General features: G+C 40.6%; 1 protein-coding gene across 2 annotated transcripts; it reads right to left on the minus strand.

The window, feature by feature from the left end:
- Positions 1-251: 251 nt before the first annotated feature.
- On the minus strand, positions 252-20,980 carry CNDP2 (carnosine dipeptidase 2). Of its 2 annotated transcripts, none has more exons than XM_081322721.1 (12): positions 20,878-20,980; positions 17,793-17,885; positions 15,264-15,407; positions 12,964-13,126; positions 9,620-9,708; positions 8,017-8,217; positions 6,875-6,959; positions 4,856-5,016; positions 2,767-2,931; positions 1,992-2,133; positions 1,151-1,298; positions 252-981 (listed from the first exon to the last, which is right to left on the minus strand). In XM_081322721.1, the coding sequence occupies exons 2-12, from the start codon at positions 17,853-17,855 to the stop codon at positions 912-914; spliced, it is 1,431 nt and encodes a 476-aa protein (XP_081178847.1). In that variant the 5' UTR covers positions 17,856-17,885; positions 20,878-20,980; the 3' UTR covers positions 252-911. The 2 variants fall into 2 exon arrangements, with proteins under 2 accessions (XP_081178847.1, XP_081178846.1); XM_081322720.1 differs by lacking the exon at positions 20,878-20,980 and adding an exon at positions 20,494-20,608.
- Positions 20,981-25,984: the final 5,004 nt, after the last annotated feature.

Genomic DNA, 25,984 nt, shown 5'->3' on the forward strand with positions numbered 1-25,984 from the left:
AAGGAGAGGGCAGCGTGTAATTGTGAGGCATCCTGTAGTCCAGTGAAGATGTGTGGACTTCAACTCTCAGTATCTGGGAGTTGGTCCATACATATTGAATTTACCAAGGTTCTAGTCCAACTCCATGTCGTTTTGGAGTCTTGATTTCTTGTGGAAATTGAGACTATTTCCTCCCACTTTCTTAAAGCTGGAAATCACCAATAGTTTAAACTTTCAATGTCTAAGCAATAAATGATACCAGAATTGATAGATCAACGTTGAATTTATTTAGCAGCCTTTCCACATGGGGTACAAAGAATGTTGTACAAAAATACCAATTTGTTATTATCATGAGATGTCTGCACAGCCTGGAAAAATCTGCAAATAAGCAACTACAAGTCCACGGGGGGGGGGGGGGGCTCTTTGCTCTTTTACCACCCGTATCTATATTTCCATTCCTTTTGGATCCTTCGAGAAGGGCTTGTTGATTTTGCAAATTCAAGTAAGACAGTTATTATTTTCTTCCACTGAGATCAAAGAATTGGGCTCAGATTCTGTTTTGGGGGAAAGTCAATGTGAGGCATTACTAATCATTTACTGCTGCTTTCTTAGCTTAGATTACATTAGAAGTTTTCCAGATTCCACTCACACCCTTCTTTGTTTGGAAGGGAAGGCAAGTAAATTGGAGAGTTGCTGTATTGGAATAATGCCCTGAATAGAGCACATGATTTTTGGAAAAGGAAGAAAATCAGCAGCAACTTTCATGTTTGTATAAAGTGCTCTGTACTGAGTTTCGAAATATTCCACCAGGCGTATTGGCATTAGTTAGATTGGGCAAAAGGGGAACAAAATAGTGCACTTTTCAAGATTGCAGTAATATACTTTGATGAATTTTCAGATTCCAAAGCACAATTTGCAAAAACGATTCAGATTCAGTCCTTCAACTTGGCAACCTCATAAAGGTAAGCACCCAGAAGCTTCACTCCCTGAATATAGTTGTACCTGGAAAGGAAACACCTGGTATTAAATGGAGGCCAAACAACAGCAACAACAACAAAACCAAACCCAAGCAATCCCAGCAAAATCTAGAATACAAGTGGAAAATCTCCAGCCTTTGAGTTAAATCTAGAGCTGCAACTTTGCATAATGACAGACAATACATATGCTTTACCTGTTGAGTTTCTCATTCTGAGAATGGGCTCCGTCATCAGCAGACCCAACAGGAAGCAGCATCACATTCTTGCCTGTTGCTTCTTGAAAGGTCAGTGTGACAGGAATGCTCCCTCCTTCTCGAGTCAGATCTGGCTCCACACCGAAGACTAGGAAAAATAAAGGAGAAGGTTAAGAGCAATCTTCATTTTCTTTACCAACCCCCCTATCATACTTGGTAGCTTCCAGCTGTTTGGGGCTTTCACTCTCACAACCCAAAATAAGTTTGGCTATGCTCCTAGGTCACGGGTGGGTAACCTTGGTTCTTTTATGACTTGTGGACTTCAACTCCCAGAATTCCTGAGCCAGCATAGGTCATAAGCCACAAGTCATAAAAGAGCCAAGGTTCCCCACCCCTGTGACCTAGGACCAGGGCTTTTTTTGTCACAGAACGCTCAGAACGGAGTTCCGGCACCTTTTTTGGATGGAACCTTGTAGGGTAGGCAAGGCAGGTGGTATGACATGTGTGAGTTCCGGCACCTTTTTCTTTTACAAAAAAAAGCACTGCCTAGGACTAAAAGAATTTGTATATCCTGGTATCTAGGTTGGGGAAAAAAGCATTGTCACTCGTGTACCTGCTAACCCTTTATTATCTTCCAGCTGGTTGGCATTGCAGTAACACAATACCTATCATCTGTTATCTTTTTCAAGGATCACTTTCCAGCTTGATTTTCATGAAAACTGACCAGTTTTTGCCACTCTAAAGTATCTACATTTTTATCATGACACAGGTCAAACACAAAAGGTATCTTAGATCATATTCTGATTAAGATATTGACAGAAACTATGAAAGATGTACTGACCTGTTTTCATGGCTTTTCTGCCAGCCATATAGTGGGGGTGATTGAAATCTGACACCCAAGGTTTTCCACCATGGCCCAGCTTTATGCTGAATTTGTTGGGGCTGTGCAACTCAGCAAACTTTTTAGATACGTAATCTTCAACCTTTAATAATGATTAAAAACTGGTTACTTAAAACAGCTAGAACAAAATTGTTGGTCAATTATGCAGAAACTCTGTTTAAGGCTACAGTACAAATCAATTCCCTGCATCTGAATAAATAAGCTGTTCCATGCACAATCATGTACTTCAATCCTTTTTTGCATATGGGCAAAGTCTGAATTACAGCCATACCAATATCAGGGCACATGCTAAATGGCACTGCAACTAACTGCAGACTCACAGCAGTTTGCAGCCAAAGGCAGTAATTGTGTGGGGTGGGGTGGGGGGAAAGATGATTTAAAAATCAAAAACTGTTTATGGGGCAGGAAATGTTCAAGTTGGGATTTCTGTATCACAAGCTGAGATGGGACCTTTTTCAATTCTGCCTACTTCTCTCACATGTAGGCTTTGATTTAGTGCTTGAGTTAACTTTACAAATCATGGATGCTACACAGCATTCATCAAAAAGTATTTGCAAAGCTGCAACTGAACTGGGAAAACGCCCCAAAAAACAGTCTGCCTCCCTAATGAAGGGATTTCTAGCATAGCCCTAATCCTGGCTTCTGCTGATGTAGTTAACACACAGTGTTCTTAATTGTGATTTGAGTTTCCTTATTCATTGTCCTTGACACATACCAGCTTAGTCACAACTTCTGGAGTCATGTTTGGCACTAGTCGGATTGAAAATTTGCCGATCACTTTTCGTGGTATCACAGTTTTACAACCAGATCCAGAGAAAGCCCCTTCTATTCCATGAAGGGATAAGGATGGGTACCGCCATCTGTGCATCAAAATCGTTTCCTATAAAAAACATTAAAGAGAAGAGACAGAGTCAGGCATCCATTGTCTATTTATAGCAGAATGATTCAAGGCAAAACTATAAACCATGAACATGCAGCTACCTTGGATAATGATAGAACTGGAATATTTGTATTCCCCTCTGATGGCCTAATATTAATCTAGTAAAAGAACATGTTTTTACCTTCTGTTCTTTAGATCAACGTGCCAATATTGAACAATGTGTTTTTATGGTCCAAATTTAATAAGTTTAAGGGTTGAACTGATTGTATATTGGTACATGATTATGCACATGGACCTCATTTCTTTTCTTCCTCCCATTTTTATGTCTGTTTTAATCACTAAGTATGTATAGTTTCTTACTGAATTTATCATACATGTAGTACTGTTTGTCAAACTTCAGTGATTAAAATGCACGTGCCACATCTGCCAATGCGTCCTTCAAGAAGCTACATCTTTTTCTGATTCTCAGGGTAGCTGTGCAATTTTAGGAAATAACATGGTGAAATTAAGCTGTCAATAAAATGCTATTATAACTTCTTGGCACCTCTTTAATTCAAATGTCTCAGTCATCCAGGTCATGGTTGTCCCAAAGGTGCTTTTTTCAGGAGGCAACTGGACTTTGTTTTTTCTTTGAAGAGGTTTCCTTTCTCATCCAAGAAGCTTCTTGAGCTCTGACTGGATGGTGGGGGAATGGAAGGATTTATATTCCTTGCATCTAAAATGACCAGCTTTTCTGCAAGGAGTATAAATCCTTCCATTCTCCACCATCGAGTCAGAGCTGAAGAAGCTTCTTGGATGAGAAGCGAAACGTTTTCAAAGAAAAACAAGGAAGTCCAGTTGCCTGTTTAATTCAAACACATATTTTCTTGAGACTGGTCATCTACTGGTACTCCTCAACTTATAACCATTCATTTAGATACAGCAGCACTGAAAAATGTGACTCACAACCACACTTAGGACTCTCACAGTATCCCCAGGGTCACATGATCAAAATTCAGGCAATTGGCAACCAGCATGCATTTGTGATGATTGCAGCATCCCAGGGTAATGGTATTATGCTCTGCAATCTTTCCAGCTGACTTCCAACGAGCCAAGTCAATGGGAAAAGCTGGATTTGCTTAATGACTGCATGATTCACTTAATAACCATGGCAAAAAAGTTGTAAAATAGGCCATGACTCACTTAACAACCGCCTTGCTTTGCAAATAGAAATTCTGGTCCCAGCTGTAGATGTAAGTCGAGGGCTACCTGTGGTCCAAAAATCCAGGAAAATAGGCATTCCTCCTCTTTAAGCTGAATGCCTGCACCAAAACATCTTTTTTGCTTCAGATCAGAAAGAGAAAAGCACCCTTGCCAGAAATAATTTAGAAAGGCCTTCCAGATGTACGTCCCTCCCCAATCAAAAGAGGAGTCAAATGTCTAAAAGATGGATTATATACAAGAGAGGAAATCTGAGATTAATAACACCATCTTATGCATGTGTCTTCAGAAGCATGCCTCAGAGTTGAAAGTGACCTTATCCCAAGTGACAAGCATGCTGATTAATCATCAAAATGAACTGACAAAACAATTATGTGGAGCGCAATATAGCAGCCATTTCCACAAACCTGGGTGTTTGAGGGGAGGGAGTTGGAGAGCACAGTCTTGCCAGATCCACTATCCACAGAACAGAATAAGCTTCCTCTAACCAGAGGCCTTTCGGATACACAACCTAAATTTCCCAGAATTGGCTGATAATGCATGGAAGATGCATTTCAACACAGTTAAAGGCTACCAGGTTGGACAAGCCTAGTTTAGTCATCCTTATACCTTACAAACACTAACCGGAGTACTCTTAATTTTGCAGCGTTACACTATATGAGAGTGATGCATCATAACATTTTTTTTTCCTTCCTTACAAAGTTGACAAGAAGATCCACCCCACCTTTGTGTCATGGAGCAGTTTTGCGGCTCCAACATCTTTTGCGTATTCTTTTAGGTCAAAGTCAATTTTGTCATAAAGTTGCTTTTCCTCATTTGTCAGAGGCGCCACTGTCTCATAAATGCCAGGGATGAGGATTTTTCCTGTCTTATCCACCAAGGAGCCTGTAAAGAAAGAGCCATATGCTATTAAAGGCAGCCCGACAAGCTTGTTCCTAGTGATAAGTGGCTGATATTCAAAGCTTTTTATTTCCTTACTGCATTCCTACTTATTATCCTGAAATGGCAGCTGGAAAGAAAATGGCAAAGAAGAAGAGCTGCACCACAGGCAGACTGGCATCTACACAAAAGCTGTTGATAAAAACAAACATTCCCTTTTTAGATAGGATTTAGATTTTAAAATTCTTCAGAACTGCCCTGCCTGCCGAGCGATCCATCTTATAGCCAATTCAAGCAGGGAAAGGATCTGGGTCAGGCTCAGCCTAGACCCAAGGAAGACTGTCCTTTGAGCACCCTTCTTTTATAAGCCAAAGAACATGCAGTTTAGATCCCAGGCTGCATTCTTAGCTCCAAGCCTCCTCCTGGCAAACCCTCCGAAAGTTATTACAAAGTCATCATTTTAATTAAACAGAAAGAGGAACTATAATTCTTTTTCCTTTCCCCCAATATTAGAATATAGTCAATTGTGTCCAGAGGCGGAAGCCACCAGAGCTTTGCTGTAACTGCTGCCTCACAAAATTCTCTCTGCCGAATCAATTTTTTCAAGGCTTAACTTGCTGTCACCCAGCCAGATATTTCTAGTTACTAATTTCTAGGAGGCTTGAGTTTATTGCTGTGGGTGAAGATCAAGGGTTCTCTTCTGGGCAAAGACAGATAGCAGAAATTTCCTTGGTTCGTCTGGTTTCAAAAACTTTAAAAGATACAAGAACACACACACACACACACAAACAAACCTCCTCAAAGCCGACTCCTTTCTGCCTTGATTATTTGAAGGTAAGAAATATCTGACAAAAACATCAATCAATCTAAGTGTCAGTTCTTCCTCCAGGCCAATTCAGGGTCATTCCAGAAGACGGAAAGGATGACCACTGGGGTAACAATTAAAGCCAAAATGTCTCTAAGCAACCGAATAATCCAGCTCTTGTGTCATGTACTCATAGCATCTTCTCAGAAAGAGCAGTGTGGTAAAGTAAGAACAGGAGGTTGTTCCATGGCTTTTGGTGTACACGTTTATGATAAGCTGACACGCCTTTGACGGGGAAGTAAAGTGCATGCGGAGTCGATCCAAAGGAATCGCGCTGCATGCTAGGAAACAGAATCTGACAGTTTGACGCAAACCACTGAAATCCTGATCTGCTCTCACCAGAGCCAGTATCAGTCTCTTGCTCATCAAACAATAAAGAAACAACAGCAGAGATGAGAAGAGAGAACCACACTAGCAAATAGGGGGAAAAATGATTTTCCAGGCTCAGTGCCTAATAACTGCATCATTATTACTCTATTCAAGTCTTTTCCCCCCATCTGGGCATCCTCCGATATGGGGACTTAGATTCTTAAAATATCTGGCAATGGGCATATAGACTGGGGAATTCTAGGACACAAGCCACAAATTTGGAAGGCACCTTGGTTGGGAAAAGCTAATAGAATTCAAATTTTACCTTCAGCCACCTCATAAGTTGAAATGGCATTTAATAGGCTAATGAATCTGTGCTTTCTAGGTCCAACAATGTTGCAGTTATCTTTGTCCTTCAATGAGATCTTTACTCTCTCATTAAGATTCTGGTTAGTCCATCAATTGTTAACCTGGCATTATCAAAAGTTTTCAGGGAGAGTCAGGGCTATTTCTTTTTTTCCCTTAAAGCATGACCACCTTACTAACTCCTGCAATAGTTAATATGAGGGAGGCTACAAACTATGGGAGGTATATTCACATGTGTCAGAAGGCAGACGGACTGGAAGATGACTGATCTTTAAAAGTTCTGGTTCTTTTTAATATACAAGGCTCCCTTAAAACAGCCCTTACCCATTAAAGCAATAAGATCTGTCATTGCTTCGTGGATCGAGCCACCATATACACCAGAATGAAGGTCTTTGTCACTGCATTCCACCTTATAGGAAAAGATAAAAGCAAGGCCCATTAAGAGGCTCACTGACAGGCATTACTTATAGTACATCTTTAAGGTTAAGCTAAGCTGCTGTAGCAAGGATTTTTGCTGCAAGTCTTAGGAAGACTTGCAAACTGAATTATGGAACTATTGCTTCAGAAAACTCAACCAATTCTCAGTATCTTCTTTAGGATGACAGCAAGTCAAATATACATTTCTGCAAAGCTGCTAGTGTTGGAGTAAAGTTTGAAACATCCAAAAGTATTTCTTGTGTGTGTGTGTGTGTGTGTGTGTGTGTGTGTGTGTGTGTGTGTGTGTGTGAGAGAGAGAGAGAGAGAGAGAGAGAGAGAGAGAGAGAGAGAGAGAGAGAGAGAATTTCATATAATTAATAAGAATGTCATGAAAATAAGCCCCAAGGTGGTAGTTTGAACTGGGGTCTTCAGTGCGACAAGCATCTAAATATTGAATTTAACTGTACCTAAAAACAGGAGTGGACAACCTACATCCCTAGAATCAGACAAGCTTCGATCAACTTACATATGACCTGCAACTTAATTTCGGGCCTTTCATAGGCATTTTCTTCTGACAAGAACTATTTGGTCCTTTCAAAACAGCCCAATGGGTAGGGAATAAGAGAAGAGGGGAGCAGGCCCATTCGTTTTTGGCTCTGATCCTGCCCATCAGAGTGGACCTCTGCAACAGATTACTTTTGAAGAGAAATGCCCCATAACACACCAAAACGCTTCCCACCTCTGATATAAGAACTTTCCAGGAGGTTTGCTTAAGTTTGAATGGTATATGGGCAGCAATATATACACAGTATAAATAACACTGTGAAGCCATGACAAGAAACAAGATTTCATTCAGTTGCCTTCTGCATCCTCCTTTTCAAAGAGATAACCAGTGTGCCAAAACAGTTCTTGAAAATTTGAGCACTCAGTGGTTGAGTAAGACTACAATCCTATATGCACACTAATGGGATGTCTTTCAGCTTAGCATACAAAGGCCAACCTAATAACGGTTGTCATCTTAACTAGCTGTTTTATTCTTAGTTCTTTACCTCAATGAAGTAATAGCAGATGCCTCTGAGGCCATAGGTGATGCAGGGCTTCTTCTTGCCCAGCCAGTAGTTGTCAGAGATACACACATAGTCCACGTCTTTGAAGAAAGTATCTTTTTGCTTAAAAATCAAGTCATCAAGGCCTTCAGAACCAGATTCCTCCATACCTTCTAAGCAAAACTTGACATTGACTGGGATTTCCTAGAGGACAAAACCATAACAGTGAAACAGAAGCTGGGAGTGTTACGATTTTCAGAGTTAGAGCCCATCAAATACTTCCAAAAATCTTGGGAAGACTCCATGTTGGAGAACTCTGCTGCAGGGCCAAATTAAAACTTTCCAGTCATGCTACTGGCACTTTGTATGAACTGTTTTCTAAACAGCATGGGGGGGAGTTGTTGTGGGGGGGGGGAAATTGCAATTCAAAATGAGATGCAGGAAAAGTTAAAGGAAGATTATTATTTTTTTTATACTATGATCGTGAACTAAATCAGCCTTTGCATATTTCTCTGTCAGAAGCAGTTTCCCCTCAATACTAATTGTTTTCACTGAATGCAATAATGTATGTCTCTAATCCAAGTTAATAGTGATCTGAGCAATGATGGAGGAAGGAACAATTTCATCCAGCATCACTTTTTTTTCAAAGCTCCAGCATATAGTGCCTGCCTGCTTTCTTTCTTTAGGATTGTGGAGAAAAAGGAAAAGCCTGGGGGTTGGTAATATTTTTGCAGAGCAGTTGTTCATCTGCTCCCATGGGGGCTGCAACTGGAAGACAAAATAAAGAGCACATGACTTGGGAACCAGTCAATAGTTTTCAATATTCTTGGACTCACTAACTGCAGCCCTTCTATTGCACTGTAGGTTAATGAGACAGAGCAGATTCAGCCAGAGCAGATTCCTCCAAGGCTCTTATGGGTGCTCCCTATAATTTGTCATACCTTAACTAACGATAACTTACTTCTCCTAATCTGTCATATCTTAACTCGAAACTTCTCACATCTTAACTAAAAAGCTTGGCAATAAATTTTCCTTCTTCAGTTGATTCCCTTTTCATCTTTTGCCCTGTAATCCAAAAGATGGAACCCTTTTCAATTGGCCCCTTTCATTTGTTTGGGGTTTGAAAAATGCTAGGAGTCACTAAAAACTGTTCTTTTCCTTCACTAGGAACGGAGCAAACAAGTTGGGCATTTATCCTGCTCTAGGCCAGGGGTAGGCAACCTTGGCTCTTTTAGGACTTGTGGCCTTCAACTCCCAGAATTCCTGAGGCAGCATGGCTCAGCTTGGAAACATCTCTCTTTCCCCTCAGCATGGCTGGCTCAGGAATTCTGGGAGTTGAAGTCCACGAGTCATAAAAGAGCCAAGGTTGCCTACCCCTGCTCTAGGCTTCCAAAGGAGAGGGAGAGAATTTCAGTAAATAAATAAATCTGCCACAACACAGAAAGCTTGCCACTAGGAAGTTGTCCAGCCACACAAACCTTCCTATGACCTGGTTACAAAACCATTTCAGCCATTTTATATTGTTATCTTTCCTGATGGCTACTGTGATTTGGTACAAATGTGGAGTTTATGCTTTTACCATCTTTCACGGGACGCTCAGGTTTACCTGTTTGGTTTGCTGATAAGCCTCCAGAGCATTCAGCCAAGCTAGGACTGGTCCTTTGTCATCTGTTGATCCACGGCCATACAGCTTCCCTAAACACATTAAAGCAAGCTGCAATTAAACAGAATTAACTCTACAGCCATGAGAAGCTACAGCCTGCAAAGCTCAGGTCATTCTGGCACTGTCTGAACATCTTGCAGCTCTACCTTAGCTTTAGATATTAGACCATCTTGTCTCTGATACCCAAACCAGGATGCTTTGGCATCAGGACATCCATATCCATACATGTAGTATCAAATGGCTATATGGCACATTAATGAGGTCAGTGAGATCTTGGTTACAAACAACCCTTTTGTCACAATACCCTACTTTTAAGTCTGAGAATTGCCCTTAACATTTAGGGAAGGGAATGCTGCAAAAGAAGGAGGTAATGCAAAGATTTCATCATATATAGAAAGAAACCAGGATTTTCATTTTTCTCTGGTCCTAATTTTTAAGGGGGTAAAGATTGTTAAAAACCTACACATTCCTACTTCTCCTTTTAAAGCAAGATACTGAATTATATAAAGATTGTTAAAAAAACCTACACATTCCTACTTCTCCTATTAAAGCTACATACACATTCAGCATCTTGAAGATCAAAAGACCTGCCGGTGCACAAACTTTGTTCAGCTTCAAGTCCAGTTTAATGCCCCCATGGCCATTTGCAATAAAAACAAATCCATTAATGAAAAGGATTCTTACACCTGAGCTAAGCCCTTTGAACAGTTAGAAAAACAGGGCTATACATTTCATCAGAGACCGATAACTGAGCTTCATCTTAGCAACCATGCATCTAAACTGAATTTCAAGGACAGGATTTTCCACAATCCACTTTCTTAAAGTTTTAAAAGCCTTATTTGAATTTAATGACAAACCACCATGTAACATTTCACTGCTCAAGGGGAAAAAAAGCATATTAGTTGGAAAGGTTTCTATTTAGCTTGCTTGCAAAGATAAACATTTGCTTAGTCAACAGCATTTGATCTGAAATCATAAACTTATCTATTACTAGAACAAATAGAGCTGAATGAAATTGCAGTTAATTGATAAGCTTGGATAACAAGGAAGAAAGCCAAGGTGCATACATTTCTCCACTGCTGAAAGTATCAAGTTGGGGGGGGGGGAAACAATTAAGGGCATGGGGTAGAAAACTGAAGTGTTATCCTACATGATCAAGATGCCAGTTAGCTTAATATGACCTTCTTCAGAATACTCTATTCCTTCCCTAATTTTAATTTTTGCCCCAATATGCTACATCACCACTAAGGTAGAGAGTTTGCGCTCCTACAACCCGCTTCAGTTTATTTTATTTTTTAAAATATTTTCTCTTTAGTATAAGAGCAGGGACACACAATCTTTGTCAGACTTTCAAGATTCTGGTGTTCTACTCTGCAACAATAAAGTAGAACATCAGTAGTCCTTGTGGAGTCCGCCTGCTGACTTGGCTTTCCTCAAAAGGTTGACCAGCTGGTAGATCATTTCAGCTACAGCAATAGAACTTACTCTCCTGACAAAAGGGCATGGGTGGAACAACCAAAGGACAGCTGAGAGCGCAAAGTGGATAGCAGAAAGGAAAAACATGTTTCTTGCAAAATCTTGATTATGCCTAATTTTTCCATTACCAACTGTAATATTTTTTTATTCATCCTATTGGATGCAAGAATTTTTTCATCCACATCTCAAAAGAAAGGAAAAGGAAGTGAAAACTTCAACTTCTGTTATTCTCAACCAGCAAGTTTAAGAAGGCTGAGAATTACAGAAGCTAGTCCACCGGAGAGGGTTGATTTGGCTGCCAAGTTATGACATATGGCAGACTTTCCCAATTGTAGCACGTTATCAGCAGGGAACGTAATATGGAGGGGCTACAGATACCAATGTGACCTCCCTTGCCCACCCAAGTAGGGTTTTTTTACAATTATTCATACCCATAATTACAGCTGTTTTATGAATGAGAAAGGTCCCATTCACCACCATGGCAGCCCTTACGTGCTTTCCAAGCTCCAGACATGAATATAAAGACTGGAAATCCCTGAGGATCATACCAAAAAAAAATCTATAACTCCAATGAAAAGATGCAGCTTATTGGACTATAATTACTTTTGTATTTTCTGCAGAGTGAATTTTCCTTTTTCATCCCAAGTTGAACACGTGTAGAAGAATTAACCCAGTTATATAAAACTGCTCTAAAATCTTTTTGGTTGCCCATGCTCAACATTTATTACAAGCCTACATAAGCCAGGCCACAAAGCAAATTTATCTAAGTTTGTTTGGAAAGAAGTCACAGTGTGCTAAAGAGATACTTAACCTCTAAGATTATGACTTACAGTAGTACATAACCTTTAAAATTTGGACTTGGAATGGCCTTCCGGATCTCCCAGTGCAACAACTCCAGCGAGCACAAATAATGATAAAGGAGTCTGGATGCTGTACTTTAGCAGCATTTGGATAATCATAAATATACCACCTATACTTTCTAAAAGTTAAGCAGCTACTGTGCGCATTGTGTCTGTCAGGACCCACCCCAATCCACGTCTTAGGAAAGAAAGAACTCTTGGAGCCAGGATTGTCCAAGAAGGAGCTTTTACTAAAACATGATTGTTAGTGGAAATACTAGACAGGATCTGAAACTGTGTTACAGATTGGTACTTTTAAATTGTCTCCGAGTGAAACCCCCCTCCCCTCAGTCCATTTGGTCAGTCCCGGATCAATTAAAGTTCAGGTGTCAAAACCTTCCATGGGAAAAGAAATCTTCCATGCCTTTACTTCCTCCCTTTCAGATTCTAATTGGAGATACAAACCAGATCTCTCCCCACCCCCTTTCTTTGTTCTTCTCAGTTCAAAAGTTCTTCCCCTGCTCTGATGACGCCTGCAGGCAGGCTGAATAAACAACCTTGCATTAACTGGATAGAGATGACCAATTAACATCTTCTCCTGTCCTCCTTGGAGAAATGGCAGAATCCAGTGGGGGTGTAAGATTTTAGAACATACATATAGAGATTTATGAATAGGATATAAATGGATTCTGACAGTGTCCAATTTTTCAGAGAGACAAGAATCATTGCCTTAAGGCTACAGAAATAATTTAAATAAAGAAATAAATTATTTAAATAAACACAATTAAGACAGCCTTGTCTCTGGTTTATGTATCTTCGGTCACAACTTGGGCATGGTTACAGGTTATGTGCAAAGAGTAAACAGAGAACTCAATTCAAAAACCTAACAAAGCAACAACCTGAGAGCAGCTTCAAAATTTACTCCCAAGATTTGACCTATAGAAGCACATGCCAGGTATGGACAAGACTTACCTTCTCTTTCTGTCAAAACAAAGGGTTCACTGTCCCAGCCATCCTCTAAAGCTGCAGGTTGCACATCCAAATGGCCATAGACACAAACAGTTTTTTTGGAAGGATCTGAGCCGAGTTTGCCCAGAATTATTGGAGGTAGAGGAATTGTTTTATTCTCAGACAACTGTAATGTAGAAACACTAGGTGTCAGGGTAGAGCTATTTGAGAAATAGCTATTTGTAAAACTATTTTGTACTGTGTAATATTTACTGTAAAAGAAGTAAAATGCGAAAGTTTTCGCATGGGGGTAAAACTCATAGCACACATGCATCTTCCCAAATTTTTTAACATGACCTCAGGGTGCTGTCTTTTCACATATGTAAGAGGGACAAAAGGGGGCGCATCAATCTTGGCACACATTCTTTAAAACAGGGGTGTCAAACTCACCAGGTCACGTGACATGTCACGACGTATCACAACTTTTTTCCCCCTTGCCGGAGCTGGGCTGGGCGCAGCTTCCAACTGTGGGCTGGCAGTTTAACACCCCTTCTTTTAAATGTCTACAAACTCAATGTTATTTCTCTCACCTGAAGGATGAGTTAAGGATGAGTAAAACTGGGTTTCTTAAAGCTGAATAATGTGTCAGGCAGACTTCATTTCTTCAAATCCACACAAACTATAAAGAAAAGGCTGGTCCTTCCCAATCCAATGATGTCAAGACCACACTTTTTTATTATTATAGCTTCCCTTTCTTTAAGACAAGAAAAAAGTGCAGAACATGCCAACAGTATCATTGTCTTGGATACTGAGTATTGGCTTAGCATGGTTATCAAGGAATTGAGCTATTATTTCTGAAGGCAGAGTCACTAAGAAATACAGGGAAGTCTCATTTCTATGAAAACTACATCTTGTAGAGACAAAAAGATTAGAAAAATTAATCTTTTGTCTCTTAAACAACACAATGATTCATTTTACTAATAGTATGTCAGAGGGAGGGAGGGAGGGAGGGAGGGAGGGAGGGAGGGAGGGAGGGAGAGAGAGAGAGAGAGAGAGAGAACGCATCAATTCCTTCTTTCTCTTTCATCATTTGTGTGGTCGGGGAAAAAAACTTATAAGTCCATTAAACCTTCCCCGAACTGGTGTCTTCCACATGTGTAGACTTTGCTTCCAAGAATTCCCAGCCATCTGAAGTTCTTCCAGAGTAGGGAAGTCTAATCTAGAGACTCTGATCAGGAGCAAAGGGCCAGGGAATTGTGCCATAAAAGCCTTAAGAGAGAGCACCCTTAGCCACATCACGATAATGCTCCACCGCCAATATGCTGACTCAAACACTGGCAGAAACGAGGACTGGGCTTGTCCTCAGAGGGGAAAGATAGATTTTACCCAGCAGAACAGGTTGAACTTGGGACACTGGAGATCAGATACTTCATTTCAAAGAGAAACTGCCTACAAGCGCACACCTGTTTGTCTGCCTACCGAAACTGCTTAATTAGCTCAGGCTCAAGAGAAGACAGGATGGCAGCACAAAGATAGACAGGGCAGATCACACCCTGTCATTGACAAGACCAGGAAGGGCAGTATTTTTGCCCCCACAAGCCGCTGTGTATTCTGGGTCCCGAGCTAGAGGGGTCTTCCCCCTCTTTAGTATGTACGTAAAGAGACTTTCCCCTTTTGCACTGCAAATTCCAGCATGCTGACTTCACACTTTCACAAATACAAACTCTCCCTCACTACTAAATGCAAAGGCCTCTTCCTTTCCCCACTGAGCACTTCTCCATCTAGAACAGGGGTAGGCAACCTCGGCTCTTTTATGACTCATGGACTTCAACTCCCAGAATTCCTGAGCCAGCCAAGCTGAGGGGAAAGAGAGATGTTTCCAAGCTGAGCCATGCTGCCTCAGGAATTCTGGGAGTTGAAGGCCACAAGTCATAAAAGAGCCAAGGTTGCCTACCCCTGATCTAGAGGCACGAAGAGCAGAAAGCAAGCTAGTTGCCACCTGAATATGACTATCTAAAAACAGTACAACTCTAGACAATTTCAGCAGAGTTCCAAAACAAACAGGCAGACTATGTTAAGTTAAGCAACTTTGGTCCTAAATAGTTCTTGAATGGAGACCATCAGGAAATCCTAGTGATATAGATTAGACTGGAAGGTCAAAAGTGTGTGCTGGAAGAACACGAAGGCAAACCATTTTCATACTGAGCTATATTACATGCCACAAGTTGAGCTCAATTGGATGGAATCTTTTTATTTTTTTTACTTATGAGAAGTAACTCTTTCTGCTCTCCCAACACTTCCTTGATAAGGACCCTTCTTCTTACCATCTGCTCTCCGATATCTATCAGTTCAGTTGTGCCGCCAAGCCGTTCAATATCCTTTGCAGCAACTTCCATCATCCGCCTGATTTCTTCTCTCTTTTCCGGCCATGCCGACACGCTCTGTATCGCGACCCATTGAGCTAGTCGCTGTTCACAAGCAGTTTAGAAAACAGCAAGCATGATGGGGAAGAAGGGGGGGGGGAACAGTGAATGAGGGTCATCTTCTTTGGCTATTATTTTAGTGGAGATAAGATTTGTTAAGAAAAATTACGGATATTCTGTAATGAATACAGAAAGACAAAATTTTCTTTTGTTTATTGTACCAAAGCCTAATGTTTACAAATCACAATCAGCAAGGATTCCTACTGACTGTTAAATGTAGGGGAGGCTTCCTGCAGGCCCTGTCAGTCAAGGAATTCCAGATGGTGGGGACAGAAGGGCCTTCTCTGCTGTGGCTCCTGCCCTTTGGAACATCTTACTCGCTGAGGTGAGATCGGCCCCCACCCTTCGGACCTTCTGCAAGAGCCTGAAGACCTGGCTCTGCGAGATGGCTTGGAACCCCGATGGGGGAGCATCACACTGGAGGTGATTGATAACTTAAGATCCCAACTCCTCTCCTGTGCATGCTTCTCCCTCCCTACCGATCTTTTAACTGACAATTTTACCTTTTGATTGTAGTTCCATTTTTAATCGTTCTAGAAATAGTTATCTCGTGGTTTTAATGCTTTTAACGCTGTGAGCCACCCAGAATTGCTTCAAAATGGGATGGGCGGCAAATAAATTTAATAAATAGATAAACATTGCAGCAGAATTGTAGCGGTTTCTACACTCAGCTAATCTTCAGCCCAGTAATGGCATATTTCAACACAGTCCCCTTAGCTAAACTAGCAAACAATTTTGGTCCCGGGGACCAAGGAAGAGAAAGGCTGTTCCTACCTTAATGCAATAAAAGTTGTTTCGTGGTACCAAAAGAATAGTTGTAACTCTTAGTTATGAGTCTAAAAAATCGCAACCGAGGCAAAATGAGATTCTGTTCTTTTAGCAAAGTGAAGTTACAGCTCCAGAAATGAACCTTCCAAATAGATTTCCATTATGGTCATAATACAGAATGCTATTCCTCCTATTCTTCAGCCCTCCATACACATCAGCAATCTTTTACAGCTGGGTTCACACCAAGGGCTGACTACCTTGTTCACCCTTAAGACTTGCAGGAGTGATTCTTCTAAAGATGTTCCAACTGCTAGGCCAGACATGTCAAACTCGCGACGTCACATGACGTCACGCAACGTATCGGGACTGTTTTGCCATTGCTGGCAATGGGGTGGGCACAGCTTCCGCGTGACGGCAGTTTGACACCCCTGTGCTAGGTGGTAATTTACCTAGCGCCCAAGAGAGGCCCTTCTGTGCTGCTCCCCAGTTGTGGAATGGAATGCATTCCCTCAGGATTTAGATCTCCACTCTCTGACTTAACTCTTACGTAAAACACATCACATCCACTATTAATCTGAAGCAGCATGGTGCCATTCAGAAAATGTTCACCAACAAAATGGTGAAGAACAGCTTTTCCAGCAGATGAAGTCAGCTATCTTATTGTCTTTTTTCTAAATGATGTTCCATTTTGGCTACAGATTTCCATCTCACTCCCCATAAAAGAGTTTCAAAACTAAAAAAAGCTCCATTTTCTCAATTCTTTGCTTAATACCATTGATGCTGCCATGAAACTTAGAATCAGGTCCTTTAATTCAGGGGTCCCCCAAGCCCTGGGCCGGGCCCACTACTAGGCCATGGCCTATTCGGAATTGGGCTGCATGAATGGTTGGCCAGAGTGTGCATGTGTGCAGCTTGTGCAAGTGGTGGCCCTGTTCCCCTCTTCATCCCAGCCGGGCTGCCAAACCACAAAGGTTGGGGAAGGCTGCTTTAATTTGTTTTTGGCCCCATTAACTTTGAAAGTGGACTAATTACATCTCCAACACATCTCCAGAGTCACAAGATTACACCATAATAGCCAATGAGAGAATTGAGTGGCTCTCCAAAGGAAAGTCCAGAGTTAAATCTTATTCTAAGCCTACAAAAGATTTGGAACAAATAGAGTAACTCTTCTTTTATGTTATCAACTAAGATTAGCTGAGAACTGCTTTGTCATGACTGTTCCATACCCATTTTTTTTTATTACATTTATATCCCGCCCTTCTCCGAAGACTCAGGGCGGCATACAAGCTTAGCAGTAGCCTTCATTCTATGTATATGCCTGCTTGTTAGGGCTTTCACACACACCCCAAGCGGCATTATTACAAAGTCAGCTTATTGCCCCCAACAATATGGGTCCTCATTTTACCTACCTCGGAAGGATGGAAGGCTGAGTCAACCTTGAGCCTGGTGGGATGCGAACCTGCACTAATTGCAGGCAGCTGGTGTTACTTAAGGAGGCATTAGCCCTCTGCTCCACCAAGGCTGTTCAAGGTAGGAACAGTATAGTTACACAATCTTGCAATCCCAAAGAAAAGAGTTTATGTCCTGGAAAGGGCTACATACCTCCACATAAAGGTCTTGATGGTTGTCCACATATTCAAAGAGAGATTCCAGAGCAGATGCCATTTTCTGGTTAAAATACTGTGATTGAGAAATCTAGAGAGTGGGTTTTTTAAAAAAACGAGAGAGAGGAAAAAGAATGTTAAACTCTTGCAACAGGCTGTCTCACTTGGGATTCTTCCTTTTCAATGTTCTATATTCTGCCTAGCTCTATCTTGCAGCTCAGCAGATTTAGCAAAATCATGAGGACTCACTAAAGGGGAATCCTGTGAGTAATGCCACAAGTCTTGTGACAGGAAAAAGCAATACAAAGAAAGTCATTAGCTGTTGATTTTAAAGGTTTACAGATCTGCAGTTTCAATGGTAACAAGAGGAGGTAGAAAACAGAATTTGCAGAAAGGCCATCCTGTTTATTGTCTTCACAGATCCTACTCAAAACCCAGCTCTATTTCCCTCTGGCAGCTGAAGAGTTCATACATAACCTAACCAGAGCTTGAACTCTGGGATGACCTGGATGAAGGTCACTGATTAGGAGCATTGTCTGCTCTGGACAGGATATTCTCGTCCTGACGGAAGAGACTCACAGTTTGCTCCTGGATTCATTATTGTGGCTGGAGGCTCAAGTGATCCTATTAAGTGATCATTGCCACTCCCAGGTAAAGTCAACTTGGTCATGGTGATTCATGCAAGAGAAACATTAAGATCCAAGGGCTGTACCATGTTCAAATTACGGAAAAACTAGTTCCACAAAAATGTGATGGGAATCCACAAGATAAGGGTAAAAATGTAGCCAATTTTCCATTACTAGAATTTTGCTAGTCAAATGTGATAGCCACTTTGGTGTAGTGGTGGTGGTGCTGGCCTAGACATCCAGAGACTGTGAAATCTCTAGACCTTCCTTCAGCATAAAAGCTCCCCGTGTAAATTTGGGCCAGCCTTTCTCTAAACTCATCCCACAAGGTTGTTGTGGAGAACCCTGGAAGCAGGTATATTAGGTATGTTCACTACCTGGTCTTATATTTAAAAAATGGGGTAAAATATAGTAAGAGTAACAACATCATGTTTGGCAGATAATAAAACATCACACTTTTTGATAGAGAAACAATTTCAGAATGAAGAAATATATTCCACACTTCAGGTTTAATCCACTTTAATAAGTTTTTAATAAGAGCATCTTCAAACTAATTGTCTGCAATTAGCATTCCTTGGCTGCTTGGCTGATACCTACATCAGTTTGCAATGCTTTGCACAGATGGGTTGCAGGAAAAGATAGTCATAGTATCAAATATTTGAAAGACATTCTTTTTAATTGTTCAGAAGTAAATGTTGCTGAATTCAATAGGACTTTATCTTTATTTATATTTCAGCCTTTGCAGAAACAACAACAAAAACATCTTCAGAATCTAGGCCCTTTACTATTTCACAGCCTCACAATGTTGTTTTAATGAGAAAATGAGAAAGAGGAACTGCCTGGAGGAAAAAAAATTTTTGCACTTGCAGGAAATCTATGAAAAAGAACTGTGTGTGTATACACACACACACACATATTATATAATTTAATTTTATGTGCTGCTAACCATCTCCACAGGTGAGTCATTAATACACAGAGGTGTGTGGCTGTGCCTGCCTTTTTCAGTTCCTTTCACTTCAGAAAAGTGGGGTACACTTAAGATGAACATGCTGTCTAGAATCCCAGTGCTACCAGATCCGGACTGCAAAAATCTAGATGACCAATAAAATGATCCAGATATGCTAGTCCTCTAGAAACCAAAGATTTCCATAAATACAATGTGTGAGAGAATAGAATAGAATAGAATAGAATAGAATAGAATAGAATAGAATAGAATAGAATAGAATAGAATAGAATAGAATAGAATAGAATAGAATAGAACCTTACAGGTCTTCTAGTCCAGCCCCCTGCTAAAGCAGGAGAACCTGTACCATTTCAGATAAGAAATGGGACGTCTTTCAAGCACATCCTAACACTGTGAAAATATTAACATATAAATATGAATCAACTCAATACAGCACAGTGTAATGGTTTCACTTTAATAAATGCACACTTAAACAAAAACAGCAAAAGTTTTTAAATTATCAATATAGAACAAGAAAGTCTTTTTTCATACTAAAAGTGGCCTGGTTTCAGATCTCTTAGCTTTAAAGAACAGAAGCTTAGTTTTTTTTAAATACACATTCAACTGACAGATTTAAAGATAAAATATATATTTTATCTTTTATGCAAGATGAAGAACTCATTATTGATGAGTGCTCTTTGCTTGTCAGTCTGTATCTATAAACTGACAGCAAAACAGCTTACTAGCACTGATGATGTTACCTAATTAGGGCAATAAAACATCTGCAAGAAAACAAGCAAGCTCAGAGAGCACCAAGGACCCCTTATCTGATTTTTAAACCAGATTACATGGCATTTAGGGATCTTAAATCCAAGGGGGGGGGGAGAGAGAGAGAGAGAGAGAGAGAGAGAGAGAGAGAGAGCGCTGTAGCTGACAGCAGGAAATTAAAAAAAGGTCCTTTTTTCCTCATGACCACATGAGCCGTAAGGAAAACAAGGGCCCTGGTTTGGTCCCTCCCTCCTGACTTGCAACTCTCAAGCAAAAGGCAGAAACGACCGAGGCGAGGAAAGATGCCGTTGCAGCTAAAGGGCCAAGATGCACGAAGCGAATTACAGCTTCCTCCTACTCACCTTGCGGTTTAGGGCTGGCTTCCAGTGCCGAGGGCAGAAGCCACGACCAAGGAAAGCCTTACAGGCTCTAGAGAAGGTGAGCGCTACAGCCATGGCCGACCTTGCCCGGCGGATGCAGAAGGCCTGGGGGTGGGAAGGAGGCCGAGCGGGGGGGGGAGAGAGGAGGGGGCTTGGCGGGTACAAATCCCCTGCGGCTCCTCCTTGCTGCCTCCCCTTATGGGAAAATGGGAGCGAGCGGGAAGCAGCCGGGATGCCTGCAAACTTTCCCAACTTGGCAGTGAAGGGGCCAAGCAAGGTGGGGATGGGACGCCGACATTTGCGGCCGGCGCCCACCTTGCTTTTCCTTCGCCCTTGGCATTCGCGGCCGATGGGTCTGCTACTTACCGTGCGCTGCCCCTACGCAGGCGGACCAACCCCTCGCGGTAGTAGGTATGTCTTAGTGGAAAGATCAGAAAAGGCGAAAGAGCACCCAGCGTGGAGCTTAAAGCCTCTTGCTAAGGCCGCCCCTTTGGAATTGCGCGAAGGCCAATCGGCGGCCTCCAAACCACTCGGCTTGGCACTATTGGTCGCCACGCACGGAGGAACCCAGGAAGTGAAGGGAGGCGTGGATGAATGAAGGGAGAGCGAAGAGGCGAAACTTGAGAGTCAACCAACCAAGGGGTTGTAATTATAGCTGTGCCTCTTTCAAAGCGAGGCTCTCCTTTGAAGGGAAGGAGCCATCTGCGCTAGCTAGGATGCTCTTCTACCTCTGGCGGTTGAAGAAATACAGTCCAGATAATATAGAAAGTGCTAAACGCGTTTCAATGCTATAATTTGATTTAGTTTACTTTATAATGTTTTTAATTGTTGTTACCATCGGGGCGAAAAATGCTAAACTCTGTCCAGAAAAGAGGCTCACGCTAAAAAGAAAAACATCAGCTTTGTAAATGTATGCTGCTTAGTGTTCTTTAGCTATATTAAATAGCTAAAGAATATGCTACTTATTCTAAAAAATCAGAGAAAACTGTGAAAAATTAAGACTCAGAATACAGCTTGGGGTTTGTTTTTGACCTCCTGGACCTTTCGAAAACTGAAGGTTTTTTGCCTGTGTTTATGCAAACTTCTCTATACCTTGTTCCTTCTGTGTTTTTCAACACATAATACCATATCTTAACCATTGTATGTATTATTTAAATTTAAGCATGGGGTTTTAGTGAAGGTCACAACTCCCTGCAGAGTTGCCAGATGCTTCAGAAGAGGATCATAAAATGAATGCAAGCCCTAGAGTAAGTTTTGACAGGGCTCTTTCTTTCACAAAGTGACTTATCTCAGGCAAAACAGGAAGCAAAATCCAGAGTAAGTTCTGGGGGATGCTCCCATTTCACCTCCATACTCTTGATTCAAGTAACTAATCAATGCTCATAAGTTACATTTCTGTGTTTTGCTACTTTTGAAGACTATATATGTACTTGCTTTTCCCTGAAAACATGTTCAGACACTGATATTGCTATTTTCTCTGAACCTTTTGCACAAAATAAAACAAACTTCTTTTGATTCCGGGGTCTGAGTCTCTTGATTCTGCAAGTCTCACCTCCATGATTTGTCTACTCACAACTGGAGCACTGTCAGAACTCCTCCAGTTTGCAATATAAGGTTTGGATTACTCCGGTAAAGCACGGGAAGCCGAGCCTGAAGATGATCAGCACACACCAAACTGATAAAATATCTGAACAGCTCCGACTTTATCTGGGCAAATCTTGAGAGCAAAGCCTCAAGTGAGTTTTGGGAGATGACTAAACCTGCTGGATCTAGCCATGTCTCAATACTATCTGCCAATCACAGCAGTTTTATTTATTACACTGCTTTTGGTCACAATTTACTTATTTACTTTACTCGGGGGAGAGTCAGGCAAATTATTTTAACAGATTGCAATCTCCCCATGTTGGAAATACAAATAGTAGAAATAGCGTGGAACAACTATTTAGCCACATATTATCATGGGAATGGAATACATTAGTACAGGGGTCTTCAAACCTGGCCCTTTTATTGACTTGTGGACTTCAAACTCCCAGCCAGCTTTGCTGGCTGAGGAATTCTGGGAGTTGAAGTCCACAAATCATAAAAGGGCCAAGTTTGAAGACCCTTGCATTAGTACAAGAATGCAACAGCAAGTCTGGAAGGTAAGGGAAAACCATTTTCCCAGGTTGAGAAAAAAAACTTCAGTGGCTGAAATAGCACTAATGGTTACCAACCTCTGGTAGGAGGCTACACTAAAAGAACAAGATTTAATACTACAGTAACTATGAATTATTGTGTAGTCAGTTCAACAGCTCAATAAAATGAGTGGCCTCTTGAGGCTGACAGTCTTCAATTTCCAACAATTTTGATGATGAAGGAACTTTAGGACAAGAGGGAAAAAAATCAACCCTTTACATAATGGATACACCTCTGCCCAGAATCCTAATAATGAAAAATAATGACTGTAGCATTATTATATTTAATGTATAATTAAATAACATAGATTAATGGCCTTCACTGTGTGGATGGCCGTTTGCTTAGGTGGCTTCAGAAGACAATTGGACGACTCATAAAAGATACATCTATTAAGAATGACATGTAGTCCACCCTTTCCCATAGGCTGATTTCAGAACACTAACACTTTTCAGAAAAAGAGCAACAAAAGAGTGTTTAGGGGATGTTTTTTTAAGGCACTGAGAAAAGAGTGGACAAAGTAGATTTTTGACCTGATTTACCAGGATCCCATGTTAATTTTTTTCTGCTCATTAGTCCTGCTTATAATAGGGATGTGTTCACATATTACAATGACCGAATTTGCACAACACCATAAATCAAAATAAAACAGAAACATGACTTAGCAGGAGGAGTTTCCAGGCTAAGGAAACTCTAATTCAATAATTGCCTTTCCATTCTTCCCCTACTTCAAACAATCAGACAGTAATCTATAGTCATGTTTAACATGGCAACAATCAGATCTTGTATCTTAAAAGAAATATTCGAAACAAAGAATGGACTCATCCGCTGTGCTGTGCAATAATTTGCCTAATATTGTTAGCTGACTGAATTTGTTTTTCCACTAAGCCAGAAACTGTGGTTTTCAAATTGCATTAGTGTGGTTTCCATGTCCAGCTAAATATTTTGACATACTATCGTGTAAAATGTTGTGGGTCGGTAGTTATATATTTCAATAGGTCATTATTGAAAATAAAAAACAAAACTTCATTGTGTGATAACTAGAAGAGGCCAGAAGATGGATTCTTATATCTGCAATGAAAACTAACTAAAAATTGTTAAAATTTACTCCTTGAACTAAACTGTTTGTATTTAAACTTATTCCAACAAAAGCCCTTGCTTTAAAACCAATCAACATTAATCACACAGGCTGGTCCTTACGATCCCATCTCTTGGGGCCATAGGATTAGCTACATTTTCCTCTAGAGCAAGCAAAAGGAGAAGAAGGTTGATGGAATTGTGAAAAGCCAACCAGATTTTTAAAAGGGCTTGGATGGATTATTTTATGGAAACCTAAATACTCAAAAGGTCATTCTGTTGTGTAGGGAAGATGGCCTTTAATACCATCATCACTCAGCCTTCGATAATCTGTTCCCATTCAGCTCATTTGTTAACCCAAACATTCTGCTTTTCCAAACATTCTAATGATCACATTTATCCCCTATTCCAAAGTTATCCAAATGTGTATTTTACATTGATTTTAGAGGTTACATTGCTTACATTGATTGTTCAGTAAAGTACACATTTGAAAATTCTCCAACTTCTGAACCCAAGAATTAAGAAGATGCCTATGTTTATTACAATTTAAATTATTTTTAGAACGCTCTATACAAACAGGCAACATTTAGGAATGCTGTTACCACCATTACTACTAATAGCTATAAATTCTTGATTTGCGATTATGAGACAGTATTGCTAGAAAATGGCTCTTTCTTATTCAGGAAGAAGGCAAATTAGCACAATAAAGATAGAACTTGTAGTACACAGGTGATATGTTCAAGCATATGTGCCAGCCTTATGATGTTTCAATTTGGCTGTGAGAAATCAGAAATATTTAGATGGTAAAATGCATCAAAAGCTGCCTCCCAGTGCATTTGTAAATGTTGTATTTCCTCTAGGTGTGAAAAAGGGTTAATTTATTCCAAATACAAGTTAAGAGAAAGAACAAATTTTCAAAGACCCAAATATATAGCATTCCAAATGCCAGCTGCCTTGTTGCATGGCAGGAAAAGGCCAGTTTTTAGAGAGTGTCCCTCCACACACACACACAAAAGGCCATTAATTTGTAAAATTCTGACAATCTCAATTTCATTAACTGCTGATTGTTGACTGTGCAACACAACACAGTCAGAAAACAGATGGAGAGTAGATATTTTTAATTTGTATGACAAATGCCAGCTGTCATTTCGGCCATGAGGATGTGTGCCAAGCAGCAAAATTCAAGAGGAAGCTAATATAAAAGACTACTTCTTTGATCAGGAAAACAAAGACAGCTTTGAAGAATGGAATTCAAAAACTACATATCTCCTAGATTCATGTTGTTCTGGACCATAAAGGGGTTTGGTTTTGGCTTAGTTTGCTGTATAAACTGTGGCATATACAACAAATCATGAATTTAATATGTATTGTTTAATGAATTCAGCTACCATGTGGGGTAAAGAGAAATTATACAGTGTGTGTAGAAGTAGGGATTGCTTCAAACAATGAATTACCACCAGGAGGCAGCATGTATACACTGTAAAAATAGAGAAGGGATGGTAATAGAAGTCATGTAAATCCTCACACTTGAGGGGACACGACATCTGTATATTTCCCTTAAGAGAAAGTAGATTGCATATATCATTCGATAGATTATACCATTAGATAGCTTTAGATACAGTTATGAAAAATGATTTGAGTAGTTATCTATAGCATTTTGGCTGAAGAAATATTGTGAACATACTACAAGAGTTTATTTGCATGGAGAATGTGAAGAAATAAGATGTGGAATGAATATGGACAATATACACTAGATTTCTCAGGAACGCCTGGTGATTCTAAGCCCAGCTTGATCAGTATAGATTAGCTGTGGGCAATAGAGTTAGACAAGATTCAGTTTCCGTGTAGTGATTGAGGCATCAGACTAGGAACTGGAAGACCGTGGACTGTAGCCTTGCCTCAGGCAAAAAGGAAACTGGGTGACCTTGGGCCAATCACATTCTCTCAGCCCTAGGAAGGACGCAATGGCAAATCACTTCTGAAAAGCTTGTCAAGAAAACTTCAGGGACTTGTACAGGCAGTCTCCGAAAACTGGACACAATTGAACAGGAGGAAAAAGAAAAGTAGAGTTAGGCAAATTTTCAATCCATTCTTTTCAAAGATGGATCAGCCATGTCTCTGAAGTTAATCGACTAGCCAGTCCAGTTGAGTAGCTGGTTTGAATCAGACACCTCTGAATTGAGTGGCACATGCAAAGAGCTTTCCAGAGTCGATTTGGAAATCT

The sequence above is a fragment of the Vipera berus genome, assembly GCF_964194415.1.
Source record: "Vipera berus genome assembly, chromosome: 3".
Classification (NCBI taxonomy): Eukaryota; Metazoa; Chordata; class Lepidosauria; order Squamata; family Viperidae; genus Vipera; species Vipera berus.